Below are 20,926 nucleotides of genomic sequence, written 5' to 3' on the forward strand. Positions count from 1 at the left end.
TATAGTTGACGTAGAAGAAGAGTGATCACAGGTAATTATAATTCTGAATCTGGGATAATCACATGCTGAGTAGGTTTAAAATGTTTAGCGTAATCTTCTAGTAGCATGAATTTGAGGCAGAGGAATGAAATCTTCCTTGAGAAGCTTTTGATAATACAATTAATGGTTATGAACACAGCATAGCAACAATTTAACTGAACAGGGAAAAATCATTAGTTCAAGTAAAACTTAAATATTGAGAAACATATTTTAAATTACAATCTGCAGCTGTCATAAAACATCAGAAGTTAGTTATTAAGACTAAATACAGTCTGCTTGTCTGAAGTGTTTTATTCAGCCCAAATCAAAACACTTCATTATTACTTCTAGTTAGATTAGTATTCCTTTAGGAGTCCTAGGTTTCTCTTGGTTACAACTCTGTATTATAATTGGCATCAGAAGTGTTAGACAAGTATTTTAATTAGTACATATTTTCTATGAAGTATTTTCCTTAATGTGCCCTGTATTGCATTAACAGATTTGCTGAATATTCATTCTGTTTTTCAGGTCTAACAGGATTAAAAAATATTGGAAACACTTGTTATATGAATGCAGCTTTACAAGCTCTTTCCAACTGGTAAGGAAAATACTTGTAAATGTAAATTTGTGTTTGCTTATACATGCATTTTCTTAAGATGGACTTCAGGCTTTTGAAGGGCTGCAGTACTATGGCAGATGATGTGTATTTGTTAAATCTAAGTCTTATATGCTACTGACAATTGTGTCATTGATAGAAAAAAAGTATCATAGTACTCATGGGCTACTGTTTTGGTTTTTTTTCCTTTTTCATTCAAATTCTTCCTTGTCCTAAGTAAAAATATATGCAATTCTGGAAATTAGAAGAAAAATTTGTGGGTTTTTTTTCTGCTACAGAAGAAATAAAAAGAAATGTATAAACTCTAATTAAAAAGAGACATGCCAAGATCAAAAGGTCCACATTCAGTCCTTATAAGCAATGCATCTGGGACATTCTATGCGCAGTCATTCTAGGAATTATTAGAATTCAAAATCTTCTCATCCCATGGGGCTACCAGGCAAGTTCACAAAGGAGAAGTCTACAAAAGCTGAAGAGAGAAGAACACTATCCAGTTCTGAAGTGTCTTACACTCAGGCAGGGACAGTACTAGAGAATACATCATATGCAATTGCTGTATGGATCTGCTTTTGGCTGCAATCCAAGTAGACCTCACTGTGACCCTTTGTTGAGGGAGAGGAGATTTGAGGTAAATCTCTCTAAAAGGTAAAGAAGTGGACAGGGCATCTAGTAATGAGGAAATTATTCCATTGAGAAATGCCAGATTTTGCAAGTATGCTGGAATATCTCCTTTCTTGATTAAAAGTATGCCCAACCTGTGTAAGGGATTATGCCTTCAAATGGGGGCTTGAGGGGAGAGAAGTAAGGATATGTGAGCTGGCAACAGTGTGTGAAGGAAGCAGATAAATAATCAGATAAGTATAAATTATTTACCCACAAACACGATATGCCACTATTGAATTCTGAAGAAAATATTTAAGATGCTATTTATGGAGTAGGTTTATGGTAATTGTTGTTATAGTGGTGCATGTGTACCTCTGTGATGGCTAGTAGGAATTGCCTAGAATTTTAATTCCATTAGACAATTCTGGGGATTTAATGAATGTCAGAATATGTTTGAGGAGCAGTGGTGCTCTACTCCTGAAGTTGTCCTACAAGAAAGTGTTTTGTTGCAGCATTTAATGACGTAGGAAATGAAATGTTCAATTGCATAATAGTATTACTCCTTTTTTTTTTTTTCTTCTTCTTCTTGGTTATCGTGTATGAAATGTGGATTTGCTCTTGTATTTAAACAAACTCAAACAACCTGAAAAATAATACTGTTTTCTTTTTAATCAGCCCACCTTTGACCCACTTTTTTCTGGACTGTGGAGGCTTAGCCCGAACAGATAAGAAACCTGCAATTTGTAAAAGCTACCTCAAGCTGATGACTGAGCTCTGGCACAAAAGCAGGTAGCGCATCATTTTGGTGATCAAATGATTATCAATAAACTCCAGACATTCATCTGTCCTAAGTTTCTAATTTTCATTTTATGCGTATCATGTAATTACTTTTGTAAATTACAGAAGAGAATACTAGCTTGCAGTATTTAAACACTTCATATAATCTGTTCTTTTTTATGTCTCCAAAAGACAGGACAAGTAATTGATGTTAATTGTAGTAAGGAAGGTCTGACAAGAAATAGATGGTAACACTACACAAAGTAGCATTAAGCTTATTTTTAAAAGTTTGTATCTGCCAGAAATACATCTAAAATGTTTAACTGCTTTATTCTGTGTCCTTCATTCTGTATCAATGTTTTATCGATTTGTCTTATGTCCTTATATGGAATTTCTGTTATCTCTGTCTAAGAAGATACTTCAAAATATAACTACAAAGGTGAAGAAACAGCAGTTGACCATAGTGCCAATCACAGAATCACTTAGGTTGGAAAAGACCTCTAAGATCATGGAGTCCAACCGTTAACCTTACTCTGTCAAGTCCATCACTGAACCATATTCCCAAGTGTCACATCTAGACCACTTTTAAACACATCCAGGGATGGTGACTCAGTTACCTCCCTGAGCAACCTGTTCCAATGTCTGACAACCCTTTCAGTGAAAAAGTTCTTCCTAATGTCTGGTCTAAACCTGCCCTGGTGCAGCTTGAGGCCTTTTCCTCTTGTTCTATCACCAGTTACTTGTGAGAAGAGACCAATGCCCACCTCTTTACAATGTCCTTCAGGTAGTCGTAGAGGGTGATGAGGTCTCCTGTCAGCCTCCTTTTCTTCCAAATAAACAGCCCCAGTTCCCTCAGCTGCTCCTCGTAAGACTTCTTCTCAAGGCCCTTCACCAGCTTTGTTGCCCTTCTTTGGACACATTCCAGCAGCTCAATGTCTTTCTTGTATTGAGTTGCCCAAAACTGGACACAGTATTCGAAGTGCGGCCTCACTAATGCTGAGTACAGAGGGATGATCACCTCCCTGGTCCTGCTACGCTATTTCTAATACTGGCCATCACATACAAGAGTATGTCTGATGTTACCTGATTTTCTGACAAGAAGTGTGGCATGAAAGTTCTGATACAGTCTATTTCTGTTGGATTACAAATAATAATAATAAAAATTAATATCAGTATTATATTTGGCTAAGATTAATATTATTGGTGTTAGATGTATCACAGTTCAGTTACAGGCAAAATTATGATCCCAGTAAAGACAGAAAATGCCACTTAAATGCTTACTTTTTAATGTGTATTTCTGTATTTGGAACTTTCTTTTAGGCCTGGTTCTGTTGTTCCTACTGGTTTATTTCAAGGAATTAAAACTGTTAATCCCACATTTCGAGGCTACTCTCAACAGGTAAAACTTTCTGATGTCTTTTAGATCTGCAGAAGTCGTAAAGTTACCTCTTATTTTTAGATTTAATACTTAAGATGCTTCCAATATTTTTTAAAGCAAATGCAACACAAGCTTTAGTTTACACGCTTAACATGTAGCTCATCTGAAACCAAACCATCAACAGTTAAGTCAGATTTTTTTGTTTATATAAAATTCTTGAAAGACCTTCAACTTTGTAGAGTAATTACTCTTCCCTTTTTTCAGGAAAATTAAAATACATATCTAAAACTTACCATTTCTGTGAAATAATGCTGCTGATATTTGAGCAGTCCCAAAAAACATAATAAAGGTGTTCATAACCAGAAAATAATATTTTTTTTTATGTTCATCTGCCAGTTATGTTTTATAAATTTTCAGTTACTATCTTTGGACTAAAACCCTGCCCACCGTGTGTTTCCCAAGTACTATTGTGGGAACTGAAAACTGGTAACTTGTTAAAGAGGTATGGGTTATTATGTACTCAAGGCATTCTTCAGTTAATCTTTCATACTCTTTCTTGCTGCATCCATAGCAATACTTCATTAAAAGCTTTCTTGCTTTTCTAGAGGAAAAATTTAAACACTGTAATTAGAAAAGCTTTCTAATATCTTCCAAAAATCTTCTGTTGTTTAAAGGAATTTTGCTATTGTGATTAGTATGCTTCATGGAGCAGAGGATTAGAACAAGTCTTCTAATGTTCAAATGCCGCATGTAGCTGTTAAGCAAATATTTAAACAGTAATCTCAGTGCTTTTTAATTTACTCATGAATTTCTGAACAGCCACATCAATTTCTGGAAGAGTAGAAAATCAGTCTTTCACTGAGAAGAACCTATGGAAACTTGGTTCTTGCAGCTTTGAACATTGATGGGAATGTCTTTTTCCATGCAGAGCAAGGCTTGCTGAGAACTTTCTTAGGTTCTTTCTGGATCACACTTCAGTTGTATGTTTAGTGGGTTTCATGGCAACTGTTAAAACAAAGTAGATCTTTTGTGACTAACACTCCTATTGCCCAGACTCGCCAGCCATGCTCAATATTCAGGGAGAAAAAGGAATTCTTTTGCACAATGAAGAATGTTTATCACTTAATTGGTGTCTTAAGGTTTGAGTAGTCTTTTTTTTTTTTAAATAAAAGTTTTACCAGCAAATAGGCATATTAGATTTTTTTCGTTACCCAAACCCAAAACTCAAATCTGATAGTTGTAGTTTTTAATAAAAAGAATGCTTTTGGGTCAGCAGTTGTGAGCTTAATAAGTAATTGATATGAGAGATGGGAATGTTAAGCAGTAAAAATTCTTATTATGAACAAGCAAATACAAAAAGAGAAAATAGAAACAGTAGCAGTTGCCAAGAAGGGGCTATTGTTTTCTCCCATTCTAGCTTTATCCGATACTCTCTATTGCCAGGAACCAAGGTGCTGCATGGATTGTTGGCATTTGGTGGCTTTTAAGATATTTCTAAACACAGATTAGACTTGTAGTAATACTTCACAGCTCTTTATGGAAACACTGATAGTTAAGGAGTCTTGTCAAGGCTTAAGATGCGTTAAGATCTTATTGGCAGTATGATGCAATTGGAAAGACATGCTAAATACATCATAATACTTTTTAATTAGCGTATTTCTGTGCTCAGTGGAAGCAAGGCTCTGATTGCTTTGCTGAAGATACTGCATAAGATTTTTTAAAAACTGGCCCTAAAGCATTCAATTACCAGCAAAGCTGGAGTCTGACCACAGTTATCATTCTTGTAATCAATGAAAGTTATAATTGGTAATTATCATTCTTGTAATCAATGCAAATATTTTTGTTCAAGTTGTTGAAATAAGCTTTTTGGGAATTGAAGTGTTCTGGAGGGAACTTGTATGATAAGATTACTTGTGACATGCCAGAAATGGATGCAGGAAACAAGTATGTGATCTGGAAATGAAATTTCTTTTGAACACTAGACCTGGGACAGAGAAATTTACTTTATTCTTCTTTAACAGCCAGCTGTAGGTTTGATTTTACTGCTCTGCCTTTTCCTTATTTGACTTTAAGGTCTTCCAAATTAAATGGAATAATATTGTAAAACTCTTTTTCAATCCTAGGATGCACAAGAGTTTTTGCGTTGTCTGATGGATTTGCTTCATGAAGAACTTAAAGAACCAGTTGTAGAACTGGAAGATGCCCAGCCTATGAGTGTTGAAGAGCCTATGGAAGAAGACAAGAGCCAGTCAGATGTAGGCTTTCAGCCCTGTGAATCTTGTGGTACCTGTGATAAAACAGAAAATGACACAATTTTCAAACCTGTCTTAGAGGATCTGGCCGAGACAACCATGTTAATTCAGGATGATGATAACTCAATCACATCTAAAGATTGGCAGAAGGAAAAAATATCAAGCAATAAGCTTAAACGAGCAAATTCTATCGATGACTTGGAAAAAGACACAAACACTGCTTCAGAGACCACTGAATTTTTAAATAATCAAGGAACTGTCAAAGTACAGATACACAGCAGATTCCCAGGTAATGCATTACTAATATGCAATTGAAATATTAAAATTCTTAGAATATCTGTGAGTGGAAACGAGTTGTAGAATACAGTGGAGAGGTATAGGTCAAATAGGGAAGGTAGCTTTACTTGTAAACAATGCACCTTCTTTTTTTTTTTTTTTTAGTTTTGGTGTTCTGAATTCAGTTTAAATTCCCTTGAAAAGCTAAAAATTTGTACTGGGTAAGGTTTCAGATAGCCCAGAAGAGTGGGGGCTTTTGGCTTTGTTCGTAACTTAGGTATGTGAATTGAAATGTTGCTTCATTCCTAAATGTCCAGTGACCCGACAGTGTGGTTAAATAAACTACATAACTATGGTGCCTGTTATTCTGCAGTACATTTTTGGGCAAAATTTATGAAATAATGTGAATACTAATTACAGAGTACATCAGCGATGTGCACATGAATGATGTATCTGCAGCCCAAACCCCGTCATCAAATGAAGGGATGAACACACGCTTATCAAGCAGCCCTCCAAAATCCTTCTCATCATGCTCTTCACTGGCACCAGTCCACAAAAAAGGTACAGGCCCTTTATCTTCTCCCTTGTGGTACTGAATTGCTCTGTATTTATTTTTATTTTGTTGTTTCTTCTGTCTTGCATAGCAATGCAGTGTTGTTCTTAGGGATTTTTTTTTATTCTCTGTCCCCAGTGAGGAGGGGGGGCCTTATATATGCTGAACGTAGGAGACAACTCTCTTTACTTCTGTAAAACTCCGATTAGTTTGAAGCATGAATAGTATTTGCCTCTCCTTTAGGAGGACAGAATATTTTTAGACAACTTTCTCAACTGTACTGGTTTGAAGAGAGGGAAGTTACTACCCACAGAAAGGTAATGCTTTTCAAAGAACATGCACATTGGTTCTTCAGCAGAAGTTCAGTAAGTCATCATTTTAGTTTATTAAAGTCTAAGGAGCCATGTGTTACCTATACTGTAGATAGATTTCTAAATTCTGGTTACTTTCTGATTGTTACTGTCTTTGAGGTGTAGGGTATTTCTTTTGTCACTTCTCATAGTATAATGTCTTTATCAGCACCCAGAATGTTTTTTATACAAGTTTTAGATACAAGACAATGCAGCTTTAGGGTACAAAGAACCTTTTTTTTGCCCTTATTTGTCTAAGAGTAGACTATTTTAATAAAAGTTCATATTTTGGAACATGTTCTTAAGGCAATCTTAAGGCAAACCAATCAATTCCCAAAACTTTAATATTGTGATCCTCTTTCATTCATCAGGCTGTCCAGGATAAGTTCTGAAACACTCATGTTAACCTTGTAATGCTTTAGCATTGATGTTGAGTGACCATGTTTTAATGGACCTAAACCATTGACCTCTTTGGTTCATTTGTTAAGCAGTTTTGACACTGTATCTGAACTACTATCTCCAGTTGTGGCTTCACTGTTATGGGATGTTTCAGACAAAACTGAAGTGAGTCTATGAGAAGAGGTACTAGGTGGTTGGAGCCTGGCATGTTTAAGGAATGGCTGAGAGAGCTAGGCTTGTTGGCTGGAGCCTGGGGAAGGAAGGGCTAAAGGGAAATGTTGCTGTCATCAGCATTATGCATGGTTATAGAGAAGGCAGGGCCAGTCTGTTCTTAAAGCCATGCAGCAAACAAATGGAAGCAAGTTGCAGAAAGGAAAATTCTTATTAGATGGAAGTAAAAAATCTTTCCACTGAGTAGCTGAATACTGGACCAGAGGCAGGAGCTCAGAGGTATCCCAAGGTTCTTGGAGATGGATATTACAAAGTTCAGCTGCTGCTTTGAACAGAGATTGTACCATATGATAACCAAAGGTCTCTTCCAATCTAGACTACTTGCTTTTGTCACTTCCTAGTAATTTAATTCTCGGTCGTCTTCACTGAGTATTGAGGGAACAGGTATGTATGCAGTAGAACTGACTAGAGAACTAGCGTGGTAGCAGTCTGCAAGCTCAAAAGGTGTGTGGGCTTTTTAATTGTCCATAATGGCAGGGGAATTCCCTTGTGTGCTAGGACTTGTCTGGGGGCTAATGGCTAATTACAACACACCTATTCCCTTCTCTTTAGTTTTCCCATTGCTGAAAACTTGTGTGTTGGGTGCCACAGTTCTAAGATGCTTCTGCTTGTCAGTGTCTTCACCTTCTTCCTGCTGTTTGTTGATGTGGATAAATGCAGCACATCCCCCACATCACTGATAAATAAAGACTTTAGAACCATCTTAAAGCAATCTAGTGGCAAAATAAGTGATTGAAAGGAACCTTAGAGAATTCTGGGCAAAAGGCTGTATGAGGCAGTTTGCCTGCATGATAAAATATACCTTATGCATTGTGGAAAAGAGTTTTTCAGCATTTTATTTTTGTTATTTTATAGTTTCTACTGTATCATCACCAAAAAGGAAGAAGCGCAAGAAGTACAGGAGTGTTATCTCTGATATATTTGATGGGACTATAATAAGCTCAGTGCAGTGCTTGACTTGTGATCGGGTAAGTATGGAGGGGAAATTCTAGCTTTTAATGTTGTGGGTTTTTTCCACCAATAATAATACTTAGTTTTACAAATACAGTTGTTTTCTAGTAATTTTATTGTTTTGTGGCAGATTTCCTTAGAAGGTTAAGTTTTCATACTTTTTCACTTAGGTAGTAATCACAGTTACTACTGGCACTTTGGGTTCAGAGTAGCCTGCTTTCATTGAGCTGGATATTTACTCAGCTGAAAATGGGTTTACAGCAAGGATGGAGAAAGTGGCTTGCTCTTGAACTGCATTTAGGTATGATTAGTTTCTAGTAATGTTCCAAATATCCTACTGCATGCCTGCTCCTGTCCTAAGTTCTCAGGTACCTAATGTTATAAAGAAAATACTGTAGTCCAATCACACTGCTATAAAAGTCATAGAAAGTACATTGGGGCTAAGAAAATTCAGGTTTTCAAAAAATCCACATACTTTTACAAGCTATATGAATCATTAACTTCTTTCTGAAGTTGTACTCTACTGCAAGATGTGGGGCAATGTAGAAGAAATTGTGTTTTTTCTGTACTGTTTGCTCATGGTATTACTTAGAACAGCACATGTGATCGTTTTTAAAAAGTTGATTAGCTAAACATGTCTAGTGGAGCACCATTTTCAGTGCAATAGTATAAAATATTTGATATCCAAATCTTTACTTTGGGAGAAAGAAAATGTACAGTTGGGTCTCTTGCAGCAGGTCCAGTTATACCAGGTCAAGATGATGTCAAAACAGTGAGCTGAAGCTTTCTGAAACTAGTTTGTGTAACAGGAGCCTGAGGCAAAAATCATAGTTCTTTATATGACTAGTAGGAAGACTAATAATTAATAATAACTTTATAAAAAGTTTCATTGATAACGTGCAAATTTGCTCTAAAATGTAATTTTTTCTTCCCTTTTTTAAGGAAATGAATTCTTACATCTCCCTATTTATAATTAATTTGCTACCTAGTGGAATTTTCAACTATAGAGTGACTTAGTAGTTACTGATGAAGTTTACAGAATTGAATGCAATTGCTGTTTCTTTTCAAGCTTAACTATTTTGTTTCATTTGTTTTCTTCTTTAGCTGTCTGTGACTCTGGAGACCTTTCAGGATCTGTCCTTGCCTATTCCAGGTAAGGAAGATCTTGCTAAACTCCATTCTGCAAGTCATCAGACATCTCTTGTCAAGGCAGGATCATGTGGAGAAGCATATGCCCCCCAGGGATGGATAGCTTTTTTTATGGAATATTTCAAAAGGTAAATAATATTTACCTTGCTTTATTCATTTAGCTATTTTGAAATTCAAGTTTCTGCTTTTCTGGCAGAACATTTGTTGGTTTTCTTTCTTTTCTGTCAATGATGTTTCAGGTTTGTTGTCTCATGTGTTCCTAGCTGGTTTTGGGGTCCAGTTGTAACCTTACAAGATTGTCTTGCTGCCTTTTTCGCCAGAGATGAGCTCAAGGGTAAGAGGTTAATTACATGACCATGTTTTTTGTTTGTTTCTTTCTTTCTTTCTTTCTTTCTTTTCTTTTATTTCCTTGTATCACAATAAGATGATTCTTATCTTCTTAACTTCATGCGATTAAGCAAAGGCCACCAGTTAAGATTTTAATATAGTAATTCCTTGCTCTTATGGGATCATTCATTTCAAAAAGGTAAGCTTCTCACTCCATACTTGAGGCAAGAAGTGTCTGTGAAAGCTGCTTTAGGTATGTTAAGTAAATCTGAATTTGCTTTAATGAAATGGTATCAACTGAAGGTTCATAAAAATTTCAAAACCCACTATATTAGTACTCATAGCCTTAATTTTGATTTACTAAATTATTTCCCTTTTATATTATATAGCATATATCTTCACATTATGCTGTACTGCTTCATAGTTCAAAGCATAAAACCCAAGAACCTCTCTCTTTAGGTGCTATGTCAGCACTCTTACAACTGTTAAATATTGGATGCAACCTAAAGATAAATTGCCTTTAAACTTTTATAAATCAAATGTATGCACTTGAAGGGTAGTTACTTGGTTTTAGAGAATAATGGCTGTTTTTCTTCTCCCTGATATTTGCAGGTGATAACATGTACAGCTGTGGAAGGTGTAAAAAGTAAGCTGCCTTCTCCTGTTCTTTGTTTTAACTTGTCTTAGTTGGAGTGCTTTAATGCTCCTGTTAGTCAAGAGGCATTTTTTTTCTGTAGGATTTGTTATGGTACTATTAATCTTTTAATACTGCCTTGTGTTCTGGCTGTCGGGAATTTAGTGTTACTAAGGTGCGGGACTCAGCACTGACTCACTGCACCATGTTTGCAAATCAAATGTGATTCATTCTTTTTCATGCCCTTTAAAACTTTAGACCTTTCTAAGTTGTTTTTGATGGGTAAAGTAAAGCCCTCTATACTATTAGCAGATTTTAATTGATGTAGTACATCACTTCAGTGTGTTAAAAAAAAATAATATAAAAATACTATGGCTTTAAATAGTAAAGAACCAAGAAAAAGAAGTAGTATGAAGACTACTTGAAGCCCGTTATGGAAAAAGTGTTATTCCTTCCTGTATAACTGGTGATTTCTTAAACTTAATTGGTTTATTTTTTCTCTTTTACTGAATAGTCAGCTTTCATAAAGCTTGAAGTCCTTTACTTTTGCTCAGATAAACTATTAGCTACATGGAACTTGAGTATCTGTACTTGCTGCTTTGATTTTTTCAGCAGTACAGATTGTCTTCTGAGGTGTGATAGTATAATTTTGGCTACTCCATGTGTAGTCTACATTCCAGAAATATTTTGGGTTTGCTAATGTAATGTTCATCTTACACTTTGGCTGATCTAGCACAATGAAATAAAACCTTTTAATAACTAAGTATTGGTTGTTTTGTGTTTTGCTTTGGTTTATTATTTTTTTTTCTTTGATTAGGTTAAGAAATGGAGTGAAATTCTGCAAAGTGCAAAAGTTTCCTGAGGTATGGTTACTACATGCTCTTTAAAGCACTTTTGGTGCGTGATTAGGAATGTGGTAAGACTAAGAGTAAATTAGTATTTCTAATATTATATGATGAAAGTGTATCTTCATATTGGCATTTGTTTTAAAAATATGAACAACATTTGATTATTCACCCTGTAAGAAAGTGAGTCTTACACGTGGAAAGTAAAGTTAGAAGGATGGGGTTTTTCCATGTTGTTACTGTAAGCCTGCAGAACTTACTTATACTGTGGATCATGGAATTAAATACCATGGCCAGACTGGGAGTGTTCTCTGTAAGTAACGCTTGTAACTTGACATTTTAAAAGTAGTCCAGTTTTACACTTCAAAACATGAGTTGATGTCTGCAATAATCAGGAATAAATTATTGTCCCTTTTGACAAGGTCATGCATTAGATACATTGAAAAAGAGAAAAGATATGTTGTTCATTGCTGCATCAGTGTTAGTAGCTCTTCAGGACTGTTTTGGGGTTTTTTAATACTGTCAGTAAGACAAGTCTTCAATAATTACAAATTCATTTCTAACTCCTTGAACAGCAATTTATTAAAAAAAAAATAAAATCAAGTCTGTGGAACACAGCTTGTTATAGTTGCCTCAGGCCATAGAGAAAAGTGATTTTTTGGGATGATAAAAGGAAAAGATGGCATGTACAGTGTAGTTCTTAAACATCAAATATTAGCCTCTATAGTCTTGAGTGATTCTGTTGATCCTTCTTACAGATATTGTGCATTCATCTCAAAAGATTTAGACATGAACTTATGTTTTCCACAAAAATTGGGACCCATGTGTCCTTTCCCTTGGAAGGCCTGGATCTTCAGCCTTTCCTTGCAAAGGACAGTCCAGCTCAAATAGTAACTTATGATCTCCTGTCTGTCATCTGCCATCATGGAACTGCCAGCAGTAAGTACAAGGGTGATTGTTTCAGTTTTGCAGTTGATACGCATATCAGCACCTTTGTTTGAGGGTGATATCCATATACTTAAGGGTAGATAGATGAGCATTGATCATTACAATGTGAAAGATATATGCTGCGATTTGTATCTTGAACGATGAGATGGCTTGCTCTTGAAGAGTTGACATATTTGAAATTGTAACCCCAAAACAAGCAGTAACTGCTATTTATAGGTAGTTATGAGTAAATGAGTAAATGTCTCATGGCTGTATGTCAAGCTTGTTCCTACCCAATGGTTTCAGCATTTTTAAAATTTGGAAAACAGGAGAAAGAAAAGCTTGAAGTGAAAAACTTTATAGATTTTTTACAGAAGTTACCCACTCTATCCTGCTTCCCAAACTTGAGGTATCCATTATTTAGGTGTAGTTGTTTCAATTTTTTCTGGGTGCTTTTTCATCTTTCATTTATTGCTTGTTGAGTGATGCTTCTCATAATCAGTTTTGTAGATAGTTGATTACTTAATCATTGATAGTTGAATATGATGTAACAATTTGTAGTAATTTAAAATAGAAGTAGTCTTCAAAACACCGTTAAGTATGGTCTTGGTAATCATGTAGCCATCCCACTTCTATGCTCATTTCTGCTATAAAGCATACAAAGATTTAAAAAGAGTTAATTTGTAAAATGTGCTTAGGGTAATTTGTTCAGTCAGTCTTACTCTGATCTGAGTATCATAGTTCAGGAGTGCATTAGACACTGAACTGTTTGAGGAGTTGAAGAATATTCTGAAAGCCATGTCCAAGTTTGCACTAGCTGATAGAAATTAAAAAAAAAAAAGCTGATATTGAGTTTGAGAGAAGTGAATATCCAGATCCTGTCTAGTAATGATTTAATGTTTCTCCCTTTTAAGACTTGCTTTTTTTTTTTGTTGTTTGTTTGTTGACTTCCTATGCAAAAGTCCAAAAGAAGTAAAATGGGCAGCTCTGGACACTTTTTAATAACTGTTGCTTCTAACACTTTAGGTGGACATTATATAGCTTATTGTCGCAACAATTTAAATAATTTGTGGTATGAATTTGATGACCAGAGTGTCACAGAAGTATCAGAATCTACAGTGCAAAATGCAGAAGCCTACGTTCTATTCTACAGGTAAGAAATTATAAGTACAATCTTGCTCGTATTTGTCAGGTATATAAATAACTTTTCAAGCAGTTGGGCAGCTTTCAGAAATTAGCTGCCCAGTGAGAATTATAAAGGAAGAACTTGACCAACTGGAAGAATATATACTGGAGAGAGACTTAAACCTTCAGTTGTGTCCTTAGGACTTGCTCTGGTCACCAAATTTGTCAGGCACTGTTTGCTCTTGGTGAATCTATGTTGGTTGCCACCAACCGCCTCCTCATTTTCTGTGTGCCTTAGCAGAGCCTTCACAAAGATCTTCTCCATGATCTTGCCAGGCAGAGAGGTGAGACTGACTGGCGTGTAGTTCCACAGATGTTTTTTTCCCCTTTTTGAAAATGGGGGTTATGTTTCCCCTTTTCCAGTCAGTAAGAGCTTGACCAGACTGCCATGATTTTTCCAATATGAAAAGTTTTTTCACATGCTAAGTCAACTACATGCTGGTGGAACTTTGAAGTATAGACATGGCCCAGGAAATTTACTTGAAAGTACAGTTTCCTTTTCACAAAGTAAATTATCTGCACTGTGCACAAGGTTATATATTTGTTTAATGATTTCTATTTCGGTAATAGAAAGAGCAGTGAAGAAGCACAGAGAGAGAGACGGAAAATATCTGGTCTGCTGAATATGATGGAACCAAGTCTTCTGCAGTTCTACATTTCCAGACAGTGGTTAAATAAGTTCAAGACTTTTGCAGAGCCCGGACCAATTTCAAATAATGACTTTCTCTGTATGCATGGAGGTGAGAATGTAACTGAGTATCATTTTTGAAGAATTTGTTTGTTGTAGCTATACAGGGATGTACAGCTGTTTAAAGGAATTTGAATATAGTAAGTTCATATTACAGGTAACTTCTTAGGTAAATTTGAACTACTGAGTAAATTATTTCTCTTACTAGCTGACTAGTTGGAAATGATGCTGTGTGAAGTTATCCTAATTTTTTTAAAATTTCTCTGCACATTTGATTTTCTTTATAAGCTTTCTAGATTCTCAAAGAGGAACAGTTTGGCTTCTATGCTTGCTTCCTAAGCATATATGTTACCATTTAAAAAAAAAAAATCCTGTCACTTTATCATCATCCTCAATACTGTCATCTATGAATGTAAATATTTTTCTCAGCTATGTGCAAGAAGTAACAAAGTTTGAAAGCTGAGGAAAAAAACATTGGTCTGATACAGAGAATCCAGTGCCTAGTAGTGTGAAAATAGGGTAGCAAGTCTGTGTATTTTGCATAGGAGCATAAAAATCTTACTTTGTGCTAAATGTTAATTAAAACGAGGTAATTACATTAAACAAAATATGAGGAAATATCCATATTTCAGAAATCATTACTATGTGTTGTCCTTATACCTATTTTTTAATAATAAATACAGGTGTATTAATTGGATTAGCAGTTAGAAATGCTGCCCTGTTGCTGAACCAAACTTTTTAACATAGCAATATTGTGCCCCTGTAGCAATTTGCAGAATGTGTACATGTGAGCCCTGTGGGGTTTTTATTTCCCCAGGGTTACAGCAGATGACTCATTGTATCAGTGAGACTTTCCCTATTGAAAAGAATTCCTGCATAGCACATTGCTGCTTATCATGTGCCTAAATTTAGTGCTTCTAATGCTGCAAGTCCGTCTCTTTCTGCCTCCTTCAAAATGTTGCTACTTCCAAGCATTCATATTGTTTGAAGTAATTCAAAAAGTTCTATAGAAAATAAGTTAAATTTTAATAGACAGTTTGCTAATGTGTTTACATGCAGAATCAAAATATTTCATCACTCTTTAACATTTTAATCATATACCTGAAAAAGCATTTTGCAATCAGTATCTAAAAAGGATTCTAGCCCTTAAATTGTAATCTTTCATGTGGTTCTGTTTTCTATAAGCTTTTCAGCCTCATAAAAGACTAAAATTAGAGTGGTCTCTGAATAAAATAATAGATTATACTGTGATGAAAGTTCTTTCACATGATTTCTCTGAATTCACTGAAACATTAGGGTTTTAAAATTTATTTATTTAGGGACCTCTAACATAGTATTTTCTCCCCTCCTTCCCCACAATAAAATCTGTAAGTCTTGTTTTTCACCCCCTATGTTTCTGTAGGTGTTCAACCACACAAAGCTAACTTCATAGAGGACCTAGTTGTAATGCTACCTCAAAATATATGGGATAATCTGTATAGCAGGTAAGTTTTGTGCTATAACTGGAGAAAATCCAGTGGTACGGTTCGAGAGCAAGTATGTGCCGAGCGGCAACATCAGACTTTGTTTTTCTGAGCCACTATTTCTCTATAGAGAATATAATATATTCTCTAGGCCCAAAGCTGAGTGAAGGGATTGCAAACAGACAAGTTCTATAATTTGCTAGTGCAAAGTAGTTCTAAAAGCCTATATAAAGTAGTGTGTTACTGGAATACTACTTGAGTATTAAACTAATAAACATGTATGGTATGTACAAAATGACACAAAGTAGGTCAGCAAAAATACTGTTTTCAAAAAGAGGTATTTTGAAAGAGCTCTCTGTATCAGCTTCCTGTTCTCTTGTTAGCTGGAGACAGCTTTTCTTTTATGTTGGCTTTGAATCCATAGCCTCAGCTGCCAGTACTGCTTTAAAATAACTTAGATATAAGTATTCATATAACTACTCCACACATTTTAAATGTAGGTCAGGTTTAAGTGCTTGCTTATAAGGGAAGGAGTCTTACAACATGTATCTTCTTTTAAAGTAACAAAATGCAGCTTTGCTGATGACTTTAAGGATTTTGTACTGCACTTGCATTAAATATTTTTAGTTGTTAATTTTCTGCCTCCTAAGTACTGTAGCTAGTGGGCTGGGTTTTTTTTGTTTTAAAGTTTCAATGAAGATAAGTGAAAAATAAAAACAATGCTATTTCCAGCTTATTTCTACTTTCCTAGATGTAGGGAATTTCGCTTCCTAACTGACACAAGGCATTATCCATTTTCTGTAAGAAAAAATATTTGTTAAATCTGAAGGAAAATGGTTTTAAACTTCTTATTAATTTCCCTTCTCTGTACATTTTAACAAGATGTCCAGCTGTAATAATTTCATAGAAAGGTAGAAGTCCCAGAGATGATAGCGTTCTCCAGATTTTGAGACACACACGCTTATATTTATCTCCTGTGTTTCTCAGTAACGGTGCCCCTGAAGACTTGCAGGTATGCAGTTTCACACAAGGAAAATACGAAGGGAAGGGTCATGGAGAATAACTTTTTAAGAACAAAACAACAAGTTTAGAGACTGGTGTCAGGAAGGTAGCAGGCTCATGAAGAGCCTGCAATGGAGTGGAGGAGCATGGTTTAGATGGAAGTGGCTGGAAAATGTCCTTAATCTGTTTCTTAGAGGCTTTAATAAAATCACACATGGTGTATATACAACAGAATCGTTGCTGACATGTTCTTCCCCTGGTAACTAATGCCTTTGGAATTATGTGACAGAGCAGAGTTTGAGTTGGTTTGTACTGGATTTTGGCAGTCAGAACTTGGAAGATAGCCATGTCTTAGGACAGAGTACAAGATATTACTAGGAAAATAAATGGCACATATCAGAGTTCTGGTACATGTTATAAGAAACTGACTCTTGCGATGTCTAGAGGTGCATTGTCTTTTTATATGATGTTCTCCACAAGGTTAATGTTTTTTTACTTTCACTGCAGGTATGGAGGAGGACCAGCTGTTAACCATCTCTATGTTTGTCACACCTGTCAAATAGAGTCTGAAAGAATTGAAAAAAGAAGGAAGAATGAATTGGAAATGTTTATTCGGGTAAAAAAGTAAACATTTATTCGTTCTGTTTTTTGACATCACCTGGCACTTATGACTTGACTCAAGGGGTTACCAGAAGTTCATAGGTGATTCCTGTAATAAATGGACTTTATTAAATATCTGTATACCTGTATGGAATCCCTTCTTTCCTCTTGGCAACAGTAATGTTCTTGTTATATCCCAGATAGCTGTTTATATGGGGAGGTACTTAGAGAAAAAATTTAATGTATTTCTTAAATAGCTTTTTTTATATGAGTCAGCCTCACCTCCATTCCTGGAAAATGATGGAACAGCTCATTCTGGAGGTCATCTCTAAGCACAGAGAAGAGAAGAAGGTTATCAGGAGTAGCCAGCATGGATTTACCAAGGGGAAATCATGCTTGACTACTCTGATAGCCTTCCACAATGTTGTAACTAAATGGGTAGATGCAAGGAGACCAGGAGTCCCCTAGGGATCAGTGCTGGGTCCAGTCCTGTTCGACATCTTCATCAGTGACCTAGATGAGGGGATGGAGTGTATCTTCAGCAAGTTTGCTGATAGAAAACTGGGAGGATTGGCTGATAACACCAGAAGGCTGTGCAGCCATTTAGCAAGATTTGGACAGCCTGGAGAGCTAGGCGAAGAGAAACCTAATGAGATTCAACAAGAGTAAGTGTAAAGTCCAGCATGTGGGGAGGGATAGCACCATGCACCAGTACAGATTAGGAGCTGATCTGCTAGAAACTCCTTGGAGAAGAACTTTAGAGTCCTGGTGGACAACAAGTTATCCATGGGACAGCAATGTGCCCTTGTGGCCAAGAAGGCCAGTGGTATCTTGGGGTGCATTAAGAAGAGTGTGTTCAGCAGGTTGAGGGAGCTTCTCCTCCTCTGCTCTGCCCTAGTGAGACCCCACCTGGAGTACTGTGTCCAGATCTGGGGTCTCCAGTTCAAGAGGGACAGTTATTTAGAGAATCCAACAGAGGGCTGCAAGGATGGTTAAGAGACTGGGACACCTGCCTTATGAGGAAAGGCTGAGAGACCTGGGGCTGTTAAGTCTAGAGAAGAGAAGACTTAGAGGGGATCTTATCTGAAGAGAAGGAGGGGCCAATCTCTTTTCAGTTCTACTCTGTGATAGGATGTGGGGCAATGGATGCAAGCTAGAGCACAGAAAGTTCCACCTCAACATGAGGAAGAACTTTTCTGTGAGGGTTACAGAGCACTGGAACAGGCTGCCCAGAGAGGTTGTGGAATCTCCTTTTTGGAGACTTCAAGACTCATCTGGATGCATTTCTGAGTGACCTGCCCTAGATTCTGTGGTGGCCCTGCTTTGGCAGGGGGGTTGGATTTGATCTCCAGAGGTCCCTTCCAACCCCTAACATTATGTGATAGTATGGGAACAGAGTGCAGCCACGTGACCAGTTGTTCTGAGTATACTGCCAATTATATGTTCTGTGCAATCTGATGCAGTTTAAGTGCAACAATACTGTGCCAGCAAAATTAATAACAATCTTTAATTCTAATTTAAGTAATATAATTAGAAATAGAAACAATTCAATGTTCATTAAATACCTTAGTATTGTAATGGATCTGTAAAATTGCTATCGAGCATCTACTTTATTTTCCACAAGTTAGAGATTATGTGCATGAATCTGAAAAAAACCTAAAATAACTAGTAGTAATAATTTTGTACTTCTGAAACCAAGAATGTGTGTTGAAGTTTTCAGTGAAAATAAATGCAGAGATATTTGAGTCCTATTTCTGCCATCTTAGTTCACGTGAGGGTGAAAAATAAAATTGCAGCTATTCTTTCAGTTATATCTGTACTTTAATCACGCTCCAGAGATTGTGTCAGCTTTTCCATATTTTTAACTGCTATTTGAACTTCTTAGTAATTTATTTTTCTTTAGCTTGGGTTACCAGTGGATAGTAATAATTAACAATATGGAGTCCATTTGCTTTAGCAATGAGTGTTTTTCCAGTATAAATATAACTATATGTGCACTGTTGGATAAATATTGTTATGACTTAGCTGACAGAAAATTCTGCTATCCTCTCTAAAGATTGCTTTAGGGAATGACTGTCAAACTGATTCTATCTGAATCACCAGTGGCTTCAAGTGACAAGTATAGCTGTATTATCACAGAACTAAAAGATAATGGTTTTAAATGCTTAGGTGAGATTTTGCACGTTTCTTAAAAATATTGTTAAAACATCTGTAGTCCCTGAAAAAGAATACAGTTATAGAAACAAGTGTAGTTAAATGCAGCTAAGACTCTTAGCTGTTTTTTTGGTAATTTATACAGTCATTTACATTGATTTTCAACACAGGCCCAAAAAATGAGGATATGTTTTTGGTTTTTTAATTTTGTTTTAATTTTAAAATAGTAGTGACAAAATATTTTTTGTCTTTTAATTATTTTTTTTTTGTTTTTTAAACAGAAATCAAGTAATGAAAAGTCACAGTGCATTAGTTCATCCTGCCTTGCTTGGCATGTGTTCAAAGTCTTAGTGGAAAAACAAACATAGATGAAGATACAGTTCATTGCACAAAGAAACTTCCATAAAATTATGTAGCAAATATTTCAAAACACTGAATTGTTTTATTTTACAAAAATAAGCTTTCTGCTTTCTTTTATCATTGGAAAGTTCAGCCTTCACAGTATTACCCAGTAGAGTTTGCTGGGTAAGCACTTGTGCTTAAGAACTTGTTGCTGTTTCCAGGAAAAAATAAATAAATTCTCAAGTAAAGAACAAATCATCTTTCAATATGAAGGCTGCAACTACATCAAAATCACTACAGCAAAATACCACCTTGGGTGTTCACTAGGTGTTTACTGTTCTGATGGTCAGTAATTTTTTAAAATGTTCTGCTGCAGTGTAATACACTTTTCATAATTAGTGGTTAAAAGAATTCAATAGTTCAAAGGAAGAAAAGTAGAAAAACACAGATTATTTTTCTTTTCAGCTTAACAGAGCATTCCAAGAAGAAGAATCTCCATCAACTTTTTACTGCATCAGTATGCAATGGTTTAGAGAATGGGAAGGATTTGTAAAGGGTAAAGACAATGGTAAGTTATGCTCTGTTTCAAAACATGGGTAATATTTTATTTTTTATTGTCCTATAGTGGTTCTGTTTAAGTAAATTGTTCCTGCTTTGGTGGAAGGCTGCAGGAAGAACAGATAGAGAAGGCAACAAAAGCTCTTAAAAAGAACACCTAACACACAGGTTTTGGAGGTTACAAATATATCCAGGAACCAAATTACAGAAGATAGCAAAATAATTTTTAAGAATGGATAATGGGTACTTGTGGAAGGAAGGTTGCTTGTTTGTGGTCAGTTTGCTGTTAGCAGCAGCAGGCAAATTGTATTCAAGTACAAAGGAGGATGCATTTCGCTACATAAACTTCTATGCTTCAGGTTCTGGAGGAAGGTGACCTTTCTGTCACAAACTAAACTCATAGGTAACTGAGTAACAGCTATAATAATATAACTTTAGCCTTCTTTAGGTGTTTCTAAAGTTTTTAAATGGAAACGCTGGTAAAATGTTTTACAGTGTTGCCTGAATCTGCTCTAGGACAACTTTGCTAGGGGTAAGAATTAGGAATGCTGTGAAAAACTTGTTCTTCATTAAAATTCTTTTAACAACTTAAAATGTACTCTTAAGCAGTCAATAAATGAGCTATTTCTTCTTCTGTTTGAAAACAGA

At 35.8% G+C, this 20,926-nt stretch overlaps 1 protein-coding gene across 4 annotated transcripts in view; it reads left to right on the forward strand.

The window, feature by feature from the left end:
* USP33 (ubiquitin specific peptidase 33) overlaps positions 1-20,926 on the forward strand; it is a 38,704-nt gene that overhangs the window by 14,719 nt on the left and 3,059 nt on the right. For 2 of the 4 annotated variants that reach the window (XM_051625207.1, XM_051625208.1), the window contains exons 8-23: positions 547-616; positions 1,913-2,026; positions 3,335-3,413; positions 5,516-5,933; positions 6,341-6,481; positions 8,309-8,421; positions 9,509-9,680; positions 9,783-9,887; positions 10,493-10,526; positions 11,332-11,377; positions 12,118-12,298; positions 13,313-13,439; positions 14,042-14,211; positions 15,562-15,643; positions 17,132-17,240; positions 20,186-20,288. In XM_051625207.1, coding sequence (XP_051481167.1) covers positions 547-616; positions 1,913-2,026; positions 3,335-3,413; positions 5,516-5,933; positions 6,341-6,481; positions 8,309-8,421; positions 9,509-9,680; positions 9,783-9,887; positions 10,493-10,526; positions 11,332-11,377; positions 12,118-12,298; positions 13,313-13,439; positions 14,042-14,211; positions 15,562-15,643; positions 17,132-17,240; positions 20,186-20,288 — 2,064 coding nt within the window. Of the gene's footprint in view, positions 1-546; positions 617-1,912; positions 2,027-3,334; positions 3,414-5,515; positions 5,934-6,340; positions 6,482-8,308; positions 8,422-9,508; positions 9,682-9,782; positions 9,888-10,492; positions 10,527-11,331; positions 11,378-12,117; positions 12,299-13,312; positions 13,440-14,041; positions 14,212-15,561; positions 15,644-17,131; positions 17,241-20,185; positions 20,289-20,926 lie in introns of all 4 variants that reach the window. The other 2 variants (XM_051625209.1, XM_051625210.1) reach the window with 2 other exon arrangements.

The sequence above is a fragment of the Apus apus genome, chromosome 7, assembly GCF_020740795.1.
Source record: "Apus apus isolate bApuApu2 chromosome 7, bApuApu2.pri.cur, whole genome shotgun sequence".
In the NCBI taxonomy this organism is placed as follows: Eukaryota; Metazoa; Chordata; class Aves; order Apodiformes; family Apodidae; genus Apus; species Apus apus.